General features: G+C 36.8%; 2 protein-coding genes across 2 annotated transcripts in view; one reads left to right on the forward strand and one right to left on the reverse strand.

The window, feature by feature from the left end:
• Nucleotides 1-739: 739 nt before the first annotated feature.
• Nucleotides 740-16,124, reverse strand: LOC143856310 (methyltransferase). The gene is made up of 7 exons (XM_077366492.1): nt 15,988-16,124; nt 15,683-15,714; nt 7,462-7,604; nt 4,869-4,935; nt 2,813-2,890; nt 2,121-2,266; nt 740-982 (listed from the first exon to the last, which is right to left on the reverse strand). Exons 1-7 carry the CDS (start codon nt 16,031-16,033, stop codon nt 943-945), a joined length of 552 nt encoding a protein of 183 aa, XP_077222607.1. The 5' UTR covers nt 16,034-16,124; the 3' UTR covers nt 740-942.
• A 4,515-nt stretch (nt 16,125-20,639) lies between these two features.
• LOC143856370 (pentatricopeptide repeat-containing protein At5g57250, mitochondrial-like) overlaps nt 20,640-23,931 on the forward strand; it is a 12,523-nt gene continuing 9,231 nt past the window's right edge. Inside the window, exon 1 of the mRNA XM_077366564.1 lies at nt 20,640-23,931. This exon is cut by the window's right edge and continues 313 nt beyond it. Within this exon, the coding sequence (XP_077222679.1) occupies nt 20,789-23,931 (3,143 nt within the window). The 5' untranslated portion in view covers nt 20,640-20,788.

Here is a 23,931-nt window from a genome sequence, read left to right on the forward strand (position 1 = left end):
GTTTAATGGACCCGACCTAGACACAGGATCCATGGACATATTTTGGATCCCGGTCATAGGATCCGAAAAAATTACCAATCGGATCCAGACAACTAATAAAAGCCTGTGGGACAATCCGAAATCCAATATTATTGTATAATTTTATGAAAATACCCTTCAATTTTTATAACATTAAGTATTATTTCAAGGTTTTTTTAGTAAAAATAAGCCATATCAATTTTTCGAGCGATTTCCATTTCAGTATTTTGTCATTCATCAGTCCCAAGTCTTGAGTCAGCCTCTTCTTTTCCTTCTCTAACCATTGACTTTAAGTCTCTAATCCGTTGTATCGTCGCAATTTGAACTCACCCTCTCCCTCTTTTGAGGATTTTAACTACGTACAACGTAAGTAAGACCTACTAGGACACTCCGATGGATGGTCTGATTTGAAATGGACCGTGACTGAGACTTGGGAAGCAGGATTCGAAGAACACTCCGAATCCGATCCGACCGATAATGGATTTGAATGGATCGTTACTGAGACATAGGCATGGTTTTAAATTTCGACCGAAATCCGAAGTTTCGGTCTGAAATTTCGGGTTTCGGTGGAGACCGAAACCGAATTGGCACTTACCCGAAACGTGTCATTATTTCGGTCGAAATTGCGTGCCAAATTTTAGGGATTTCCACCATTTTTTTCGATTCTTTAATTATTTAATTATTATGCCAAAATTTCGACCGAAATTTCAATCCATGGACATAGGTGGATCCGATCCGAAGTGGATCCTTTGACACCCCTAACAACACTCATTTTTAAGTGCTTGTAACAAGAGTTTTTTCTAACAGATATACAACAAAAAATATTAAAAGATGACCATGTTTTTGCAGTTCATACCAACATTTGCCGGCTTTAATGCTAGCTGTGTACATGGCTTGGTTGTTAGCCTGTGATGAGAACCATTGCTAGTGATGGTATTTCTGTCCCTTGAGTATAGTCCATGCCCTGAAAAATCAAGCCAAACTCATTTATTAATCCATTTATGATACTGAAAAATGATAGGTAATATATGTGTGTGTGTATGTATGTACTATATATAAAGAAAGAGCACATAGTTTTCCTGTGGTTTTGGATAGACAAGGAGCCATTAGCAGGATCCAAAATTTTCAGTTTTAATGGAAGAATAGACTACATAGTCATCTCATGCGTGTTGCCATTTTGTTCTTAGATATTTATGACTAGTTTGGACTCGGTTAAGCCTCACAGAAGTAAGCTGTAGAGCAATTACAATGCATAGAAAACAAGCTATTTTATGACCTGAAGCGCCTAGGTATTACAAGATTCTGAAATGGGAGCAGCAACCTTAAAAAGAAGATTCATGCAAGTATAGGTTGAAAGTCTGAAGACATACCATACGAGTCACAATGAAGGTCATGGTGTTCATGGATCACTCTAATTGAAATTTTTGACTACTTCAATTGATTCACTTATGGTCAAAGAGACACCCATATTCACTAAGTTTCCCATGTTTTTCATGGATCACTCTTACTGAAATTTTTTACTACTTCAATAGATTCATTTAAGGTCAAAGATAAACCCATATTCACTAGTTTCTCATGGTGGTCATGGATCACTCTAATTGAAATTTCTGACTACTTCAATAGATTCACTTATGGTCAAACATACACCTATATTCACTAAGTTTCCAGTGTCGCTTCACTCAAACATGTTTACAGTAAGAAAGTTGAACACCGATGCTGACCATTTTGTAATGAAAACAAGAATCCAACTAAAACATACATTCGACACATACGTGACATGCACATCAGCCCTTCATAATATGATGATCTGACAGCCTATCTATAGATGAATATAGGATTTCTTTGTCTGTGCTTGTACTCAAGTGGATTGGTTGTTGATGTTTGAGGATAAACTAGAGATTTGGGATCCTTGACTTTTGAATAATCATAGAAAGTTTCATAAAATCGTCAAATTTAATGGACTTGTCCAAGCCAAACTAGGAAATAGAGGGAATCAATTCCTTGTTGACTCTGGCCCTTGCTTCAAACGTCAAAAACTGTATCAAACAGGATTTAGAAGAATATAAATGAGATTTAGAAGAATATAAATGAATGGCCCTTACCTGTAAAGCTGTTCCAATAACACTATTAACGCAAGTTGATGATTTAAGACCATTGAGGACAACCTGATTGTCACATCAGCACGTTCACGCAATTGATGCCCATGACCATAAGGGCCACCAATGCAAAACACTAATGTTGAAGATCCCTACACAAATTAAATACGGAAAATGTCAAGCCAAGGAATTGTTTCATAGATAAGTCCTAAAATCTAAATAACCAATAACCACAAACCGATTATTACATGAGAGAAATTTTATAAAAAAAGCTTTGTACACAACCAGAAAGTGATGAAAATCTTTTGTGTAACTGAACATGGCATTGACAGTATGATTCTTATTTGGTGAATCTGGAACCTCAACAAGATGGAGAACATCCTGTCATCATTCTCTATGGGAAAATTTTTCCATATCCATTGAGGCTAATTTATGGGCTGACAATAAACAAGCTACACTTGATGCCGAATGCAAGAAACAAGGCACATGACACTGCAAGCAAGGTGTCCCAGCATTGTACAGCTTCACCCAGACTTTGTCTTTATGTTTTTTCTTTTTGCTTTTATTTATAATAGATAAAAAATAATATACATAATTTTCTGCTCCCTTTTTACAAAGCATCAATTACTAAAGATATTGATCCGGTGCCTGGTATGCTTAGTACTGTATCTTGTTCAAATCTATGGTCAAATGCGTACTGTTTTCCCTGCATCTCCCACCAACTCAGCCATTTGCTCTGATCCAATGTCTAATCCATGCTCATCCAACACCACGACCTAAGAAAACATAATAAAGAGGTAGGGAAGAAAAGTCAAGATGTAAAACTTCAAACAAATGCAAGAAGAAAGCCTTCTTACAGTCAGAACAAACACAGAATCATGAAGTTCGGAAATAGATAAAATTCAGATAATACAAAATAATAAACAGAAGACAAATGAGACACTAGTGGAGATGGGGTTAATAGATATAGCCGTGGGGACTCCATCCTCTTCATGACTACCCACCATACAATGATAGTTGAGACCCTCAATGTTTGGCAGGTGTGACAGAATTATCAATTTATCATTATTTGAAGAAATAACCAATGTTTGGGTAGATTTTTGACCTATTATATTTGTGGTAGAATTTTAGAAAGTATTCACGGTTTATTTATGTTCAAGGTAATGCCTTTGGATACAGACTTCGCAAATCATGGGTAACATAAAATGACCAGAAGAGTGTGAGAGATTAATAATATTAATAAAAAAAATATGACAAGAAGAAATTATTGAAATTCTGTCTATAATGCAGAAGCTATGATTTGTGGAGACCGACACGAGTGTCGCGTGTCGACACTGACACAGAGTGTCGGACACGGCAAACCTCCAAAATTTAGAAATGGGGACACGGCTAAAATAGAAAGTATATATATTCATAATTTGCCGATATGGATTTGTGTGTCGAGTTTCGACACAGATAGGAGTTGTCTGACATGACAACATCTAAACATCTAGAAATTGTGACACGTACATACACATAATTATTAATTATTACACAAATACATGTCCACACACCCACATTAACTCAACACTCCTAGTAATACATTTAAAAGTGTCCAAAGGAGTGTCGACACGTGTGAAAATGCGTGTCGTGTCGGACATGGCAGGACACATGTGTCGGCAATAAATTCAAAGTGTCGGCCAAATCATAGTGCACAAGGAACCAACATTAGGGGAAAATTATCTAAGCACAAAATGCAAAACCTCTTAACTCACATCAAAACCAAGAGCATGCAAGTGTATGCTATAATATCCTACCGACTCAAAGCATTTAAGAAAAAAAAAATCTGACATAGTAAGGGTTCAATCCTAGGTTTGTGGAGCCTCTAGCAATGCCCTAGCCCCATAAGAAAATGACACAAACAGATAATTCCTGCTTGGACTATGCTGGCTGCTTCACTTCCAGAAGAGCCAAAAGCATGAAGACTAATAGAACCCACAATATTAGAACCAAAGACTAAAGTGGAGTAGAAAAATAATTCTGCTACCAAGAATAGTATAGAGATAAAGAAGGCCTCATGATTAAGTCTTGATCTGGCAAGACCATAAGATGTGATTGGTTGAGAGAGCATCACATAGAAGGAACAGACCTTGCACCTTCCAAATTTGTAGGAGTATTAGACTTCTGCACCTTCCAAATTTGTAGGAGCATCACATAGAAGGAACAGTCTTGATGAAAGTTGGTTGTGTGGACCGTGTGTTTAACTTTTGATAAGTATTAGACTTCTGCAGTGTTTTTTTGTGAATTTCCAAAACGCTTAACATTGCTTTCTCTAGGATCTCTGCAGTTCCATCATGGACTTCTTACAGGATTCCTAAAATGGCCTATCCTAGAAAATAAATGTGTTTCTCATTCCATTAAGCCAAGCACTCATGAGCCAACCAAGGGAACCTACACAGTGAGAGTGTGAACCAAGTCAATGGTGCAACAGATACTGATCACTTACAATACATCCAGTTAATGATGGATTTTGTTAGAAGTGTGTGTATGTGTGTAGATGCCTAAGGGCATAGTAGTCATTGTACCTTCTTTCATTTATATAAATACACAAGTGAGGGGGGGTCTTCCCTAACTCACTAATTTCTCTTCTCCAATCTCTTCTAACAGATTTAAAACTACAACCATTCCTCTTAAAACTATCCCATAGTAAGAGAGTTGATGCAATAAATTGTGGTCCCTTTTCATCCAATAGAAGCAGAAGTTTTGAGGGTATACCCAGTCTTCAGACCTGATGTGCTGCATGACAACAATGTCTTCACCTTCAATCTGGGCCTTCACATCACTGCATGAATGTTATTTCATATAAAATTATTAAAAAAATGCAGCTTAAGCCAACTTTTACAAGAAGCCTTCTAATACCATTAAAATCTGGTAAGTAAGTAGCATAAAAAAGAAAGTTACATCAACAGTAACTGATCGGGTAACTCCAATTTAAACACTAGCTTGCTTAAATATAACTGAAATAAGATTGTGGACTTTAAGCTGAATCAGATTAGTAGCCAAATATATCAAAATTTTCTTAGCCGGCACTGTAGTCCTATTGGTGGGGATTCTACGCAGAATCACATATGCGAAATTAAAGTATTGCTTTTGTCACTGTAATTGTGATGGTAGTGTTATTTGATTTTATATATATATATATATAAAGGGACAGAGTTTGTGTTAGGACTGTCCCCTTTCTTATTTTGAGTCGCGCAACAGAGGTGCGATGGCATGGAAAGGATTGGCTCGTCAGTGTCAGAAGCATTGCTCAATGGATTTGCTTAAAGCTTTGATCAGTGTAAGAGCAACAACCTTAAATTAATGGGTTGGCATGTTCCAACAACCCACCGATTTGTGAGATCGGAAGTGGCAGATGGGAAGTTGGATGTGGTCCGCTGCAGTGTTGGCTAAGCAATTGATGGGTTCGCATATGGCCTGAGGGTATGAAATGACAGAGGGTTGGATTGGAGGAAGAGGCCTTCCCTAAGAGATGAGGTGCTAAACGTGTCAGCACCAAAGAGCTTACAGAGGTGGATTTGCTACTCGGTGTGAAGGCATAATCAGATTGACAAACTAGAAGTATGCTCTTGGGGTGAAGAGGAGGCACTGGCGAACCTGGGTCAAGATGTCTGATTCACTCTGAAAGGAAGAGAGAACAACCCACGAGAAGGGAGGCGATGTCGGGGGCTAGCAGGGTGAAGGTGTTCACGACCTTGAAGGACTAAGGATGAATCTATGTTGCATGGATTCTTTGCCCCCCTATGCCGAATCCGTGTCGACACGTCTCCGCATCCGAATCGGACATGGATTCACATGGGACACACCTGGATTCTTGCCGTAGCCGTGTCCCGCACGAATCCTGTTTTTTTCGGGCGAATCTGATTCATCGTTGTCTCTTTTGAAATGCAAATCCTGAATATTTTCCCTTTAAACGTGTTTTCTTCGTAACGTTTTGTATATGAAAGCACAACTCGTACTCTTTCAATAAAACCCTAGCGCCTCGACCCTCGAACATCGACCCCCTTCCTCCTTTAACTCTATTAATACAAAACTCGCCTCTACCCTCTACCTTCAAAATTTTCATGAATATATATATATTAAAAAAAATTATTTTGAAAATTTATTTTATTTAAAAATTGCCGAATCTGAATCCTACTTTTGGGGGTTTGTCGAATACGACACCTCGAATCCGTGTCAGATCCCGACACGCGAATTCGAATCCATGCAACACTGGGATGAATGCTTTGATAGGAGGTATCAGCTGGGTATCAAGTTGCAAATCAGATCGAAATGGTCCGAGTTGAATATGGCCTCTGATACAGTTGGTATTAGAGCAAAGGTCCTGAGTTCAAAACTTCTTGACATTAAAAATCCACATGGAATGGCGAACCCAAAAAGGGAGGCCACATGTTCCACGTGTGGGCCAACCCTAAAAAGAGCCACGCATGAGGGGGAGTGTTAAAGTATAAAAAGATTAAATAAAGCCATCTCTAACAGCTTAAGCTTTTGGAGTAATGGTTGTTTGACAAGGACCAAAAACAAATATAAGGAAAAAAAGAAGAAGAAAATCTAACAGAAATCACAAACAAAAAAGGCATCCTATTTCTAATAAAAATAAAAATAAAAAAGCAATCATTTAAGCGATATTAAGTTTACTTTCATATGAGAGAATGATTATAAGGGAACTAAGAAAAGAATACCAAAAAATGGTATAAAAAAAAAACAGATCTTGCCAAAAAAAAAAATGATAAAAAAAAGATCTTGCCAAAAACACAAAGCATTTTGGAAAGAGTCAGTGAATCAATCATTGACTTTGCAATTTCAACTACAAAGAAATGATAGAAAACTTAACAGCACGGCAATATTTTTTATCTCCATGCATTTTCCAATCAAAATAAGCAACTAGATTAGTTTCAATTCCAAGTAACAAGCATTGAACAGTAGCTATCGGAGTTGTGGTCGGGAACATCCTCCACTGAAAATGTGATAGGACGACATCTAGTCCTCCACTGAAAATGTGATAGGACGACATCTAGTAATCTGTGTACTTGGGAAATATTCATTGTCATCTATATCATGACTCAGCTTATTGACTGATCACCTAATAGAAAGTTAGGTTTTTCAATCTAAAAACTGATAAATGGAAAGACATTGAAAATACAAGCTTGTATGCAAATTATTTTATACACAGAACTTATTTAAATGTACCATTTAGTAGATCTGTTTGAAAAAAAAATTGTTTCAAACATCTACGGAAGAAGCACGAATGTGGGAAGAGTAGATGTGATAGGAAACTATCACTTGTTGAGAAACATGATATTTATACCCAGTACTTTTTGGATTGGATCTGATTTGAATGTCATCAACACGGCAATAGTGCTTGAGCTTCTCCTTGTATTCATCAACCAACAGTTGGATTCCACGGGATCTCTTTTTGCCTATAGTAAGTATACGTATAGGAAGGGCTCTCTGCAATTGTAATGACATAAATATATAAATAGAATATCGAAATTAGTTTACTCACAAATTTCATGTTGTCAGAAGTTCCCATATAGCAAAATCACGAATTAAGAAAGCTGAGATAAGTAAAAAAAATTGTATGAATCTATATAACCTAGAAGAAATGTATGTGTGAGTGTGTGTTTTATAATAGGATGGATATACTTAAAGAAAAAGTCCATAAATACTATATCAAAATTAGTTTACTGAGAAATTTCATGTTGTCAGAAGTTCCTATATAGCACGAATTAAGAAAGCTGAGATCTGTAAAAATAACTGTAGAAATATATATAACTTAGAAGAAATGTATGTGTGAGTGTGTGTTTTATAATAGGATGGATATATTTAAAGAAAAAGTCAAGAAGAAGTGTTTTCAGTCAACTTGTTTTACATGAATCAAAAGCATCCAGATGGCATCGTGTAAGGAACAATCATTTCCCTGCATATTGAGGTAAATATAAGTTTTACACAACTCATATTCAGCTGCACGAAATGAGAGAAAGAGAGAGAGCAACAACACTACTTGATATAAAACAAGGAAACTTTTCCAATGAGGCATGTTGACAGCATGGTATGATGGGGTCACTGAATTGCAGAGGTGGGGCACAGCTTTGAGTGATCCAAACCATCCACCTTGTGAGCCCTACCTTGTATTGCCCACAGCTCCAAATCACTCCTAGCAGAAAGTATCAATTGCATGCTTAAGAGTTTGCAGATGAATTATATATATGAGGAATGATGAGGTGGAGCCCGGATCCATTGTATTAGCATGCAACCCTATTTTTATAAGATTTTATTGGTTAATGACGTGTTGACGGATATATTAAATGTTTGAAAGGAGAAGACAACAAAAACCTTATAGCGAGTAATCCTCCTTTCACTCCCCTTGCTTTGGGCAAGCAATCCTCCCCTCAGAACCGAGAATGTCTCCACCCCCTCCACATTCTTAAGAAACAAAATATATCCCACCCTCGCTCTCGTGCAAGCTTCTCTCTTAACTCCTTTTCACCTCTACCTCATCTTCACCAAGTTTATGTTTCATAAACCAAGATTTGATCCAAATTTTTATCTTCCAAGCTTATTTCACATTAGCATTCCATGTGATCCAGGTGTCCTCCTTTGTAACAACTTCTCAATTTCATTTAACAGATGGAGAACAACAACAACAAAAAATGTTGTGCTTGTTCGGTCCTCAACCAAGATTGCACAAATGCTTGCATCTTTGCAAGGTTTTTCCCGCCTTCGAAAAGCTGGATGTTCAGGTTGATCCACAATCTTTTTCGGATGATTAAAATACAAGAACTTATGGTAGGGAAAACCTCTGAATCACTTGTGACTATGTTCGATTCCTTGGGTCATGAGGCCTCTCAACGAGAACATGATCAGACTAATGGGACTTTGGCATTTTAAACTCACTATATGCGAGAGTAATGAATCTCGAGGGACAAGCCAATGATTTACACAATCAAATGAATACTTCAGCACCTGAATTTCAGAGACATATAAACCAAAAGGAGAAAGAAAATGCTGAATTGCGTCAACAACTAATGGCGCAAGTTGAAACAGCTGAACAAATTTATCAAGCAAAGCAGCAAGAAACCAATGCTATACAACAAGAGGCGGGTGGACTGCGCAGCCAAGTTGCAAATTTGATGGCCCAATTGAATAGGCCATCAACCAAGCGGATATCTCCAGCTAATTTCTTATATAATTCCGGAGCCTCCAACCATATGACTGGTAATAGTAGTTTGCTTAGTTCTTTTCAATCTTATTCATCCTCTGTCAAATCCGTCACATTAGTTGATGGAACCACATCTCCCATTTTTAGAGTAAGGGTTGCCTCACCTAGTTCTAGCATGTCTCTCTTCTGTTCTCTATGTTCCTTGCCTGCCCTAGTTCTAGCATGTCTCTCTTTTGTTTCCCTGTTTCCCTTTTAATTTACTTTTGGTTAGCCAACTCAGTAAATATCTTCACTGTTATGTAACCTTCTTTCCTTCTTATTGTACATGTTAGGATTTGACAACTAGGAGGAGGATTTGTTCGGACCATGAAGTGGACGGCCTCTATTATCTCGATCGAGAGGTTGCTCATACTGCTTTGCGGAGTTCGATTGATTTGTTTCAGTGGCATTGTCGTTTGGGCCACCCCTGGCGGATAAGTTGCAACATTCCTCCATGGTGTCACGTCTTGTTAGTCAGTGTCAATGTGAGTCTTGTTAGTTTGGGAAACATTGGTGCTTCGTTTCCGTCTAAAAGTGTTAGTCATGTTTCGAGTCCTTTTGAGTTGGTATATTTGGATGTTTGGGGTCCATGTCGGACTACTTCATTATTTGGCTTTAAGTATTTCATTATATTTGTGGATGATTTCTCAAGAGTGACATGGATTTACTTATTTAAATATCGTTCTAAGGTGTTTACTGCATCTCACACTTTTTTATTTTGAACTTTGCAATGAATAACTTGTTCTATTAAATGTTTGCTCCATCAAATTGGGCCATCAAATTTGCAACCTTGTTGCGCAGTCCATCCGCCTCTTATTATAGAGCATTTTTTTCTTGCTGCTTTGCTTGATAACACTGTTCAGCTGTTTCATCTTGCGTCATTAGTTATTGATGCAATTGAGCATTTTCTTTCTCTTTTTGGTTTATCTGTCTCTGAATTTCTGTTGAAGCATTCATTTGGTTGTGTAAATCATTGGTCTGGCCCTCGAGATTCACCACTCTCGCATATAGTGAGTTTAAAATGCCCAAAGTCCCATTAATATGATTATATTCTCGTTGAGAGGCCTCATGACCCAAGGAATCGAACATAGTCATAAGTGATTCAGGGGTTTTCCCTACCATCAGTTCTTGTATTTTATCCATCCGAAAAAGATTGTGAATCAACCTGAACGTCCATCTTTTCGAAGGCGGGAAAAGCTATGCAAAGATGCAAGTATCGGTGCAATCCTGGTTGAGGACCATACAAACATCACATTTGTTGTTGTTCTTGTTCTCCATTTGGTAAAAGAAATTGAGAAGTTGATATATGCCAAGAAGACACTTAAGTCGTGTTCTAAAGCTTCTATGGATAGATGAAAGAAAGATTTAATCATTCAAAAACAAAATGAAAGAAGGATTTAAGAAGAGTGGAGTTGATTGTTCATAGTTTTTTTCTATGAAGAATGGTTTCACGAGAATTATGGTAGTTCTTCCCTAAGTAGATGCAATGTAACAATGGGAAGTAGCTTGGTTGCAAGAGAGGATATTGAAAGAAATGAAGAAGCAAAGATTAGTTGAAAAAAAAAAATTCCCTCTCAAAAAAATTTTTTTTTTTTTTTTAACTGAAGCTGATGCCTTCAAGTAAGACTTAGAAACCCCACAACATTAATTATGAACAAAAAATGGAGAATCAAAAGAGACTTTCCTGAACATATGACCAATTATGGAACCAAAGCGAGATAATTTCAATATCCTACTTTTTTGAGACTTGATAAAACTTTGTTGGCAAATACTCAGCCCCAAAGTAATTCAAAATACACGAAGGAATGATAAAAGAAGGTTTTCTCCACTCTAATGCATACTAAAACACATACCGAAACCAAAACTTTAGGTACATTTGTTGTATACTATATCAGCATCTATTACATAATTATATTTATATGAATTGCATTTGAAATGTGGTATATGTATTATGTATATATGTATAGTAATTACATCTGAAATGTGGAATGTATTGAATTATCAGACATGTGCGACAACGAATGTCACTAGGAGTTCAATGTTGTTAAACGACTATAGATGATTGTCCTGCTTATGTGATGGTTTATAAGTGTGTATGTGTGTTTACTCTAATATTTCCTGAAGTTTCCATATTAAAATTCTATCATTTGCATATGTTTCCATACGTTTCCGTAATTTGACAAGATTTCCAACAAAATTTCCAATTGAAACAGAATTTTTTTTATTCCATAGCTACCAAAACCGAAATTTAAAACCTTGGTAAAAGTAGAATACTATAGTCAGGTAATGCACGACGATCGATAGAAGGACTAATACTTCGCTTTAGTACCAAATCAAATGCAGGACCGATGTAGCTCTACCAACTCTGATGCAGGACGAATCTATAGAAAGGGTGTTAGGGGTGAAAAAGATGGGTAGAAATTAGGGTTTTAGGTCCTAAATTGGAAAAACATTTCTACTAGGTTTAGGGTGGGTCTGGAAAGTTGCAGACATGTGTTGAGAATGTGTAGAACTATGCCAAGAGCTGCAGAGTATGCCATAAAGATGTAGTCAAGGGTTTTTTGCAAGTAAGGGGAGTAGGGAAAAGAACAATGCATAGAGATCAGGAAGTGAAAATAAAGCACACTAAAGAAAGACATTAAACAGAAAGATCAATCTTGGAATCACCCCAGATTTTCCAAGGCATCACACCCAGGTTTTCAAAACTTCGCACCTTCAAGAAGAAAGTTGTGCTAGAATCCCAAGAGCAATCCCGAGGCATCACGCCAAGTGATCCCTGGACATCGCACCTTAGGGAAGATCAAGGTATCACACTTTGAAACGGAGCAAACATCACATCCGCACAAGAGAAGAAGCTTTCAAAATCTTTGTTCAATCATCATTCATTCCATCATGGCTAAAAGAGAAGTGCCCCGAGGCTACATAGATAAGAAAAGAAAGAGAACCAGAAAATCCTAAAGCTCTAAATAAATAAAAAAATTAATACTTTTGGACAAAAATACCCTCTATTGACTTAAAATCTTCCACCCACTTAAAATTCCCATAATACATGTATGGGCCTATTTAAAGCACTCATAACTCAAAACTTGAGTGATTTTAATGGGAAAAGACTATGGTTCCCATAGTATAACTTAAGGACCTTAAATTTGGACCTTAGGATGGTCCCATCATACTCCCCTGCTTGAAAAGATTCTACTTCGTCGAATATAATGATTGACATGGCAAGTGGGATCTCTTCAACTGTAATCTCCACACATGTTGCATATGGTTGTCCTTTCCAACGAACTAGGTACTTCCAATGCACAAGTAGCTTTGGGCAATCATTCCGTTGATTCAAAGTAATATAATCAGATGGTGCGTCTTTGATGTACTCCTTAAATCGTGACAGCTTAGGCAGAAAGGAGCTTGGGTCCTATGCTACCTAAAGTCTGTAGACTTCTGCTCGTGTATCCTTCAGTAAGTAGTAAAAAATCGACAGGGGTCCCAATATTACGATCGGTGACTTTTTGGTGTGATATCAAGCTCCTACTGACTATGTCGAACGACTTTCCTCTTCCAGGAGTATTGTATGACAGTTATTGCTCTCTTGATCTTTATATAATGTTCACGAACTAACTTCTATCAAAACCAACTTTGAAGGATGACGGTCACTTTCTGAATCCCCGTGTAGTACTTACAAGCTAAGTATCGTCGACACCATCTTTGTATAATGATAGTGGCTCTGATCCAATCCTATAATTCCATGCACTCTATAGAAGGAATCAGTAATGATTGTTCAGCACAAACTCCTTACTCGGTGCAACTTGTGGAGTCTCTAAGGCTAGAAGAGGTGCATGGAAATCTTGGTAAATACGACCTACACGATCTAGGTGGGATATCAACCCTTCAAATTTGGCATTTGAGCCTTCCAGTAAATCAGCTATTCGATTGACACTACATCTAAACATGTTTCCAACCTGAGTTCTGATAAGAAATCTAATGTAGGACGATTGAAATGACTAATAATTTGCTTTGATACCAAATCTGATGCAGGAGGATCGAAAGAAGGACTAATACTTTGCACTAATACTAAACTGATGTAGGGTGAATTTATAGAAGGGAAATAGAAGGGATGTTAGGAGTGAAAAGGATGGGTAAAAATTAAGGTTTTGGGTCCTAAAAGTTTGGATTAAATAGGAAAAATAATTCTACTAGGTTTAGGGTAGGTTTCGAAGGGTGCAGAAATATGCTGAGAAAGTACTGACATATGTCGAGAAGGCGCAGGCAAGGATTTTTTACGAGACTGTGGGAGGAGCAAAGAATAACATGTACAGATCATGAACTGAAAATAAAGAGGATTAAAGCAAGTAACTAAACAAAAATATCAGGCCTGGAATCATTCCATATCTTTCCTAGGCATCACGGTTGGGTTTTCAAAGCTTCGCGCCTTGAAGAAGAAGGTTGTGCTAGAATCCCACTAGCAATCCCGAGGCCTCACACTAAGGGGCCAAGGCCTCGCACCTTGGAAAGTAGGCTTCACATCTATGATTTGCAAGAAAGCAAGAAAAAATGATTTTCATTATTCATCCATTGCAAGATGATCAAAGGAAGGACTAAAACTTCGCTTTGATACCAAATATGATGCAGGACGATCTAAGGACTAAAACTTCGCTCTGATACTAATTTGATGTGGGGCAAATATATGAAATTGATGTTAGGGGTGAAAATTGGGGTTCCAAGTCCTAAAATGTGTTATGAGATTAGAAAATTATTTCTACTAGGTTTGTGGTAGGTTTAGAAGGTACAGACATGTGCTGAGAATGTACATAAATATGTCAAGAATGTGCAGAATATACGGGAAAGGTGCAGTCAAGGGTTGTTTTGCGAGAGTATGGGGCACAAGGATCAAAGAATAATATGTAGAGATTGAGAACTGAAAATAAAACCGATTAAAGCAAGAAACTAAAGAGAAAGATCAGACTTGGAATCACTCAATATTCCCACCTTGAAGAAGGTTGTGTTAGAATCTCAGTTGCAGTCCGGAGGCATCGCACCAAGGGGTCAAGGCCTTGCACATTGAAGTAGTAGACTTCAGATTCATGATTGGCAAGAAAGCAACAAACTTGAACACTTTTGGACTAAAACATCCTCCAATGACTTGTAAACTCTCTTGCCACTTAAAATTCCCATAATACATATATGGGGCCTATCATAACTCAAAGAACCCAAGTGACATTGGTGGGAAAAGACCGTGGTACCCCTTTTATAACTTAAAAGACTTTAAAGACACCAGAAAAACACTTAAAAATTAAAATATGGCCCTAGGATGGCCCCTATCATCATGTCAGCTTTTGAAGCAAATGCATCATGATTGACATCACCAAGGGACCATTGATTTACAATTGCCATGAGATTTTAAAAAAGAGGGATTGTTTTGTGTTTGACAGTTGTGGGCATTTTTCAGAATTTTCAGAAGGGTTTTGATGGGTTTTATAAAATCCACTTTTGCAACAAATAAACTGATGATTGCTTGTCTGATGTCTGAACACAATATCGATGCTGATTTGATGATGCATGCTAGTTTACAAATCCTACTCCTCGTGTTCATATTCTTAAAGAGGATCATAAAATAGTATGAGCAAATTTAAGGATTATTTTGGATGAATGGAATTGGTAGACGTCCCGCTAAGCCCAGATTACATACCAACAACAGAGGATATGGAAACAATCCAGCTTGCAACTATTCTCAAATCATGAAGAACAAAATATAAAAAAAAAAAACTGCAAATTTAATCTTATAATAAAAAACAGATTCCAAATTTCAAATACAATATATAAGAATTTTCATGGGAAATGAAATCAGCACAACCATGTTTTGATATTTGCACTAACCCATCTTGTTTTTTTATTATTTAAAGAGGTGTCAAGGTTATTACAGCTCCCCAAAAGCTCTCACAAGCCAATTAAAAATGAAAGACAAGCTGAGTCTGTGCAATTATTAAAATACGGTTGTACTGATATCATTTCCCATTTTCATTTAGTGAAAAGAAGAAGAATATCAGTATACTAAGATGATACTAAATTAAATAAGTGGATTAATAATCAAATGTACTAAATTAAATAAGTGGATAAAAAATCAAATGTCATTGAATTTAGAAAATAAAGCACGTATGTCAGATTGTTTACCCGATAAAAGAAATTTTAGGGTTTAGGATTTAGGGTTTAGGGTATTCATGATAAAAAAATAAAAAAAATAGCGCGGGAAAGCAGTTCTTAATTTAGCACGAAAGAAAGAGAAAATTTTGAAAAAAAAAATAAAAATCATAGAAAATCAGTCTCAGATACTTACCACGGATTCACCAGAGTATTTCAATTTTCTACCTGCGATTGTAATTTAGCAAAAAATTGGTCAAGCAATTCAAAAGAAAAAATAAATAATAAGATGAAATTTAAAATGGGTCGAGAAATTCAAAAGAAAAAATAATTATAAGATGCAATTTATAACAGCGTAGAAATCAGAAACGGATCAAAAATAGAGAATTTAAAAAACAAACGAACACAAAAATGGCGCCAATTAAAACAAGGAAACTACATTTAAAAAGAAAAAAGGAATATGGAATTTGTAGATAAATTAAAAAAATTTGTTAAAAATACCTGGAGAAGGTATTGCGTTTTTCATGTAAGAAGAAGAGATCGACATTGAGAGATAATAAGATGCAATTTAGGGTTTTTGAGGTGTCTTCAAATTGTAAGGCTCGCGCAAGCCATTTTATCATTTCTCATTTGTTATGTTTTTGGGGAAAGGGTTTTTGCGAAAGAAGGTCTTCTACCTTGCTTTATTTGCAAAAAGAGTTTTCTAGTTTAACAATTTTGCAAAACAGGTCATGCCATCAATTTGTGACCAAAATACCCTTGCTTGATTTTTTTTAGCTTGCTCTAGTTGAAAAAGACCAAAAATGTCCTTATAAGTTGAAAAAAAAAATTGTCTTGTGAAAGGAACAAAAATACTACCTTTTTTATGCACGTGTGTAAAAAAATGGGTCCACCCCATCAAAACATGACATGTAAAATTGTGGGCCCCACCATACACATGAGCTTAGGTGGAGATCGTGGGACCTACGCCATCAAAACATGAGGCAAAATAGTGGGCCCCACCGAATTGAGTTGGGGCGACCATCCTTATCAGAAAATATTACTTAGATTGACGTGTATTTTGCTCTTTTACAAAGTCATTTTCATCTTATAACGTACAAGGACATTTTTGTATTGTGAGTCAAAAAATTTATTTTTACCATAGTATTTTGTAGGGGTGCAACTTCGGCTGGACTCAACTTGAAACTGATGGGTTTGACCTGATTTTGGCATTTGCTTGGGTTGGGTTCGCATTTCCACAGGTTGGGAAAAGCCAATCCGATTTAATTTCAGGTTATGTTAGGGTTGAGGCCTTGGCAACCCGACCTCTATCCTCTAATTTTATATTGATTTTCTTCGGGTTATTGTATTTTTCTGTTTGGCCCAAGGTGAACCCAAACCAGCCTTACCTGGTTTCAGGTTATATGGGTTGGTTTAGTATCGAGAGATTTAGAGGTGGTTGGGTTAGGGTTGGCCATCCTCATCCTGAGGCTCGGATTGGGATGAGTTCGGGTTGAGGGAATGTTAACTCGGGTTGGGTTATGGTTGGCCTCAACCTGATCAATCCGACCCGAATTGTAAACATAGCATTTAGGTCACAAATTGATGGCAGGACCTCATTTGCAAAATCCTTATACTATATATAAAGCGAGAATCATGGGTTAATTTCTTCCTCCCTTCTGCCTATATTCCATTCATGTCCCATTTGCATTATGACTATATTTTTAATAAGACCTTATGACATTATCTAATTTTGTAAGCCTATTTCTGTCCTTTTAAGCAACGAATCCCCCTCTACAATTGTCCAAAATAGCATTATGACAATGCTTTTTATTTTTCTTCCTCCCTTCTTCCTATATTACATCCATGTCCCATTTGCATATATGACTATGCTTTTCATAAGACCTTTTCGTTCCTATTTCTGTCCTTTTAAGCAAGCAATGAATAGCCCTCTACAATTGTCCAAAATAGCATTATGACAATGCTTTTTTTAGTTTTTATATGATGAACCTCTCTACAATCAACCAACAGAAATGAATTTTGGGGCACAACCTATTTAGATTGCGTCCTGTCTTATGGGCGATTTGGATCATCCTATTGTGTGGGCCATACAGTACTTTTTGAAAAATAAAGTACTCTTAAGGCCTTTCATCATATCAAAACTCTTTTTGACCGTTATTTATTTTCTTTAGCCTATTTCTCGCATTTGAAGCAGTAAATACACGAACTATCTTATGGACGGTTTGGATCATCCTATTGTGTGGGCCGTATAGTACTTTTTGAAAAATAAATGACTCTTAAGGCCTTTCATCATATAAAAACTCTTGTTGACCGTTATTTATTTTCTTTAGCCTATTTCTCTCATTTTAAGCAGTAAATACACGAACTATCTTATGGACGATTTGGATCATCCTATTGTGTGGGCAGTACAGTACTTTTTGAAAAATAAAGGACTCTTAAGGCCTTTCATCATATAAAAACTCTTTTTGACCATTATTTCTTTTCTTTAGCCTATTTCACTCATTTTAAGCAGTAAATACACCACTACAATCGTCCAATAACAAATCACCATCTGTTGCTTTTTCCTACGAACATTTCCTTCAATATGCATCCAAAAGTTGCCTCCTTCACCACCATTATTGTAACGCCAATAAAACTTGTTAAGACCACCAAACCTGTCAACTAACCTAGAGATTGCCTATTGAAAAGCCAATAAAACTTCCTTCATTTCTTTCACTTCTAATAAAACTTGCATGATCATATCATTCCCCTCGTAATTGTAGAAGGAAAATTTTCCCTAAAATCTCAATATGTACATGATTTTGAACTTAAAAGGGCGATGATATTTTCACCCCCTGCATTATGCATGCGCCCCCCTTATAACGTGATTTGACATAAAAAAGCATTAAAGTTGCCCACTTTTCACGTCAAATCACGTTATAAGGGAAGCGCATGCATAATGCAGGGGGAGTGAACATATTATCTCCCACTTAAAAACTGTGTATTTTCAGTAATTCTAATAAAAGTGGCTTTATAAATCTTATGTTTAATGGTGAAATTATATATAAGCCCCCTATTGTTTACTTGGGCAGCCCCCTCTACTGTTAAAGAGTAGTCAAAATACACTAGAGTGCTTTTAGATTCGAGATTAGATCGAAGGAATCATGACGAAGAGATCTCCTCTCTTTTTTCCCCATCTTTTTCAACCTTGCGAATAGGTACACGGTTTATTGTTTTTGATCTTTTAGTGATATTCTTCTGGCTAGGGCTTGGAATTTATTTATTTTGATTGTTAAAGTTTTGATTTTTGTGGATGATTGATGTGTCTGATTGAAAATTAGGGTTAGGGTTTCTGTATTGTTTGAGTTTTTTGTATAACAGGGTTGGTCCGATGAGGTTGTGCCTTTTTTGTTTCGTGATATATTTTTTTCCTTTTCAATTGATAGGTTTGACGTTGGTTAGGGCTAGGATATGATTTTTAATTTCAGTTGAAGGTTTCGAGAATCTACCTCGATTAGGGCAACCGGTTCTGAAAATCTAAAAAAGGGGGACTTGGTACCTGTTTGTTCTGGATTTTGAGAATCAATTTTGAGTCCAAAACTGTTATTGAACTCAAAATTAAGGCCCTGTTTCTTTTGGATCTTGGGAACCAATTGTTGGTCCTAAAATGATTATTGGACTCAAAATTAAGGCACCATGTTTCTTTTGGATTATGAGAAGCGATTAATTACAAACTGGAACGAAACTGAAACATTTTTTGTACAATATTATACTGAACACGTCAATGGTTCAAGAATTGATCTACTCCATCAATATGTTGATGGATCACCATCCGAAAATCACACTGGCTAGATAACTATACTGATACAAGGTTGGGAGTGCAAATTGAAAGCTACACTGAAGTTTGCCAACTAACTAAATTCCCTTGTGTCGTGGAAAATGATAATAATGCCCTTATCTTAAAATGACCAAACTACCCTTCTCATGAAAAATGAGAAAATCGAAAATATTTTCTTCTATCCTGATTTGATTTTGCAGTATGTAAGTGGAGTTGTCAACTGATCTAGCAATCTACATTTTCTTTTGTGCACTTTGGCAATAAATTATTCTCTAAAATATAGAAGATTTCGCATGTTCTAAAGCCACAAGACATTATACTACAAATCCTGCTTGCATGCTTCATTCTCGCTCATATCCAAAATATCGTTTTGCATTCTTCACTAAAGATGTATTTTTTAGAACTTTGTGAATTTACCGTTCTTTTTTATAACTTACATGGGTTGAATATCTAGGATTGGTCTAACTGTGAAGTTAATAATATTAATCTTGACAATTAGCCCTTTTTATGTCGACTTGAAGGCACCTGATGCTGTGTCATTGTTTCGTTTATGAGTCACAGGGAGATTAGTCAATCACATTATTGTTTGGCTATCATTTTTAATTAATATAACTGCAATTGATAGGAAGAATATCTCACATTAATGTAGAGATACTCTCATCTACCATTTGTGTTTTTTGTTATAGCTTATAGGTCCATTTATATTATTTAGTTTGCTTCCCATTAAACTGCATAAATCTTACCCTGGATACATTGTCTTAAGATAGATATATGCACGAATACACCACTTGGAGAAAAAAAGAAGATATAAGCATCATTGCATAAATCATATATATGCATGAATGTATACAATAAAACATAATACTATATGTATTAGAAACTACTTATTTGTAAGCATGGGTGTCACTCCTTAACCCAGCTCAAATTTCAGCTCTATCACAACTTAAATAGCAAATTCCATTGAAAATGTATATGTTTGCTATCCAATCAATAAGTATCAACATGCATTTTTAAACAACTTGAATGGCTTAAATTGACATATTTATCATTTAATGAAACATGGCTTTTACAGTTTAATGTTCTAAAATATAAAATACTTCATTTTTACTAGTTCTCTCAAAACGTGATGACTCTATTTGCAGATTCTCAAACTAAAAGACTATTTTTGCAAATAAGCAAAGCAGAGAACTTCTTATCCCGAAAGCCCCCCACAATTGTACTTTTGACAAGCTGGTTAAATAATAAAAGGCAAGCTGACTCCGTGTCATTATCAAAACAAAGTAGGACAAATATTAATAGTCCTTTTGTAAAGAGCTTAAAAACCTTGGTGGCAACCGAAAAGGTAAGTATTGTAATATGAACCGGGCACCATTTTATAACTTAATTGAAGTAGATCTCTCTCTAGATCTCTCTGACGATGGAGCTTTGCAGTAAGATTTTTCCTCTGCTTCTTGCTTGAAATCCAATTCAGAATCAACTCATCCAATGATTTTTCCTGTCCTTTTCACCCAAAGATGCTTTTCTTCTTCCCCCTCTTCATATTCCCCAAACCCTATTAAAACCCTAACCCTACAAAACCTCCTAAAAAGAGGTTTCAGTCCCACCCTCCAAAACCTAAATCTCTTTCTACGATTTCTCTCTAGAAACCACCGATTCAAATCAGTCCTCCACATTTTCTCCCAAATGTCTTCCAACAAAATCAAAGCAAACTCCATCACCTATTCAATTATCTCATGGGCTCTCCTCAAAGAGAACAAATTTCACGAGACAGAGCAATTTTTTGCCGAAATGAGAAGAGAAGGGTTTGTTCCTCAAAAGGGTCTTTATAATTATCTAATTCAAGGTTTCTGTCATGAAGAAAAAGACCCAGAAAAGGCTTTCTCTATACTGAAGGAATGCATTCAAAATCATGGTATTTCACCATCTCCCTTTAGTTATTATTCATTGGTATACTGTTTTAGTTCTCTAGGTAAGATGGATAGAGCAATTGAAGTTTTGGAACTGATGACAGAGGAAAAAATTGGAAACCCATCTAATAATTTCATTTGTAGCTCTATTATTTCTGGGTTTTGTAGGATTGGAAAACCAGAACTAGCATTAGGGTTTTATGACAATGCTGAGAAAAGTGGCACTTTTCGGCCGAGTATTGTAACATATACAGCTGTTGTAGATGCACTTTGTACAGAAGGTAGAGTTAAAGAGGTTTGTGATTTGGTTTGTAAAATGGAGAGGGAAGGACTAGTTTTAGACACTGTTTTTTACAGTAGTTGGATTTGTGGGTATGTTAGAGAAGGGATTTTGGCGGAGGCATTTCGGAAGCATAGATTAATGGTAGAGAATGGAATAAAACCGGATTGTTTCAGCTACACTATTCTTATTGATGGGTTTTGTAAGGAAGGGAGTGTCGAAAGAGCTATAGGGTTTTTGCATGAGATGGGAAAGGATTGGTTGGAACCTAACTTGGTTACTTATACTGCAATCATGCGGGGTTTTTGCAAGAGAGGAAAATTGGATGAGGCGTTTGATGTGTTTGTGAAGATAGAGGAGTTGGGGGTTCGAGCGGATGAGATTACTTATGCTACATTGATAGATGGGTTGTGTAGGAAGGGAGATTTGGATCGTGTTTTTGGCCTGCTCGAGAAAATGGAGGAGAAGGGGATTAGTGCCGGCATTGTCACTTACAATACTGTAATTAGTGGGTTGTGCAAAGTTGGGAGGACGTGCGAGGCAGATGAGATTTCGAATGGCATTTATGGTGATAATTTTACGTATAGTACACTGATGCATGGATACATTAGGGATATGAATGTAATGGGAATGCTGGAAACAAAGAGGAGATTAGAAGAGTCTGGTATTTGTATGGATGTTGTTACGTGTAATGTACTTATAAAAGCGTTATTTATGCTGGGACAATATGAAGATGCCTGTATGTTATTCAAGCAAATGCCCAACATTGGCTTGGTTGCTGATTCTTTTACTTATTGTATAATGATTGATGGGTATTGTCGATTAGGAAGGATAGACGAGGCACTTGAGATATTTGATGAGTATAGAAGAACTGCCTTGGCTTCTAGTGTTGTCATTTACAATTGTATTATTGGAGGACTCTGTAGGGAAGGAATGGTGGAAATGGCAGTTGAAGTGTTTAGTGAACTCACAGAGAAAGGTTTGGCTCCCGATGCTACTATCTATATGACCATGATCAATTCAAAGTTTATGGAGGGTAATGAAGAGGGAGTTTTGAAGTTTCTTCAGGGGATTGAGAAATTAGAAGCTGGAATACACAGTGTGATATGTAACGGTGCTATTAGCATCTTATGCAAAAAGAGCTGTTTTGAGGCTGCATTGAATGTGTACATAGTAATGAGGAGAAAACGAATGGCTGTGACAAGTGAGTCCTACTATTTAATCCTCAAAGGACTTATCTGCTATGGAAATAAGCAGCTTGTTCAACTGCTGATGAATGCTTGCATTAAAGAATATGGTATTCTAGAAACTCTGGTAAGAAAAATAATAGTCCGTTATGTGTGTAAGAAGGATGTGAAAAAAGTGCGACGATTTCTCAACTATATGGGGGAAAAGAGTATATGCATTAGTGATTTGACGGCAATTGTCAATGCACTTACAAAGGGAGGTCAAGCTCACGACGCCCTTAAACTCATTGTGGAAGCTGAGAGCAATGGAATGGTTGTGGATGTAGTTGCGTATTCTTTTTTGGTCGATGGGCTCTGCAAGGAAGGATATCTCAACAAGGCATTAGATCTTTGTGCAAGGATGAGAAATAAGGGTATCTGTCCAAACATTGTCACTTATAATTCAGTGATCAACGGATTGTGCCAGCAGGGATGTATCGTGGAAGCGTTTAGGTTATTCGATTCATTAGAGGAAAATAATATGTTTCCTACCATTATTACATATGCTACTCTCATAGGTGCTCTATCTAAAGAAGGGTTTCTAGCAGATGCCAATGACTTGTTCCAAAGGATGGTTCTCAAGGGTTTGAGTCCAAATACACGTGTTTACAACTTATTGATAAACGGGCATTGTAGGTTTGGCTTAATGGATGATGCCTTGAAGCTTGTTCACGATATGGAGAGAAGTTGCCTAGAGCCAGATGCTTTTACAGTCAGTGCTGTGATCAATGGTTGTTGTCTGCAAGGTGACTTGGAAGCTGCCTTAGGGTTCTTTGGTGAGTACCAAAGGAGAGGAGTCCTACCTGATCTTTTGGGTTTCATTAATTTGATTAAAGGACTCTGTTCTAAGGGCAGGATGGAAGAAGCTAGGACCATTTTGAGAGAGATGCTTCAAAGTCAATCAGCAACAGAGTTGATAAACAAAGCAGGGGATGAGATCAACACGGATTCGTTAACGAGATTTCTTTGTTTTTTATGTGAAGAAGGAAATATTCAAGAAGCGACCAACGTCCTCAACGAAGTAGGTTCCATGATTTTCCGTTTTGGGAGGTCTTATGGTAACAGTGGCTTTACAAAGCATGAGAAGCTATATGAAAGGGGGCCTTTGGGTACGAGTGGTGGAGCATTGGATCCTGGAATGGTTGGCACCCGTCAAAAGGCTGAGATACTACCCCGAAACATCGATAGCAGTTTAGGCTGCAAGTTTACAATTGC

The sequence above is a fragment of the Tasmannia lanceolata genome, unplaced genomic scaffold (assembly GCF_043159265.1).
Source record: "Tasmannia lanceolata isolate RefF3 unplaced genomic scaffold, GAP_Taslan_0.1 ptg000023l, whole genome shotgun sequence".
NCBI lineage: Eukaryota > Viridiplantae > Streptophyta > Magnoliopsida > Canellales > Winteraceae > Tasmannia > Tasmannia lanceolata.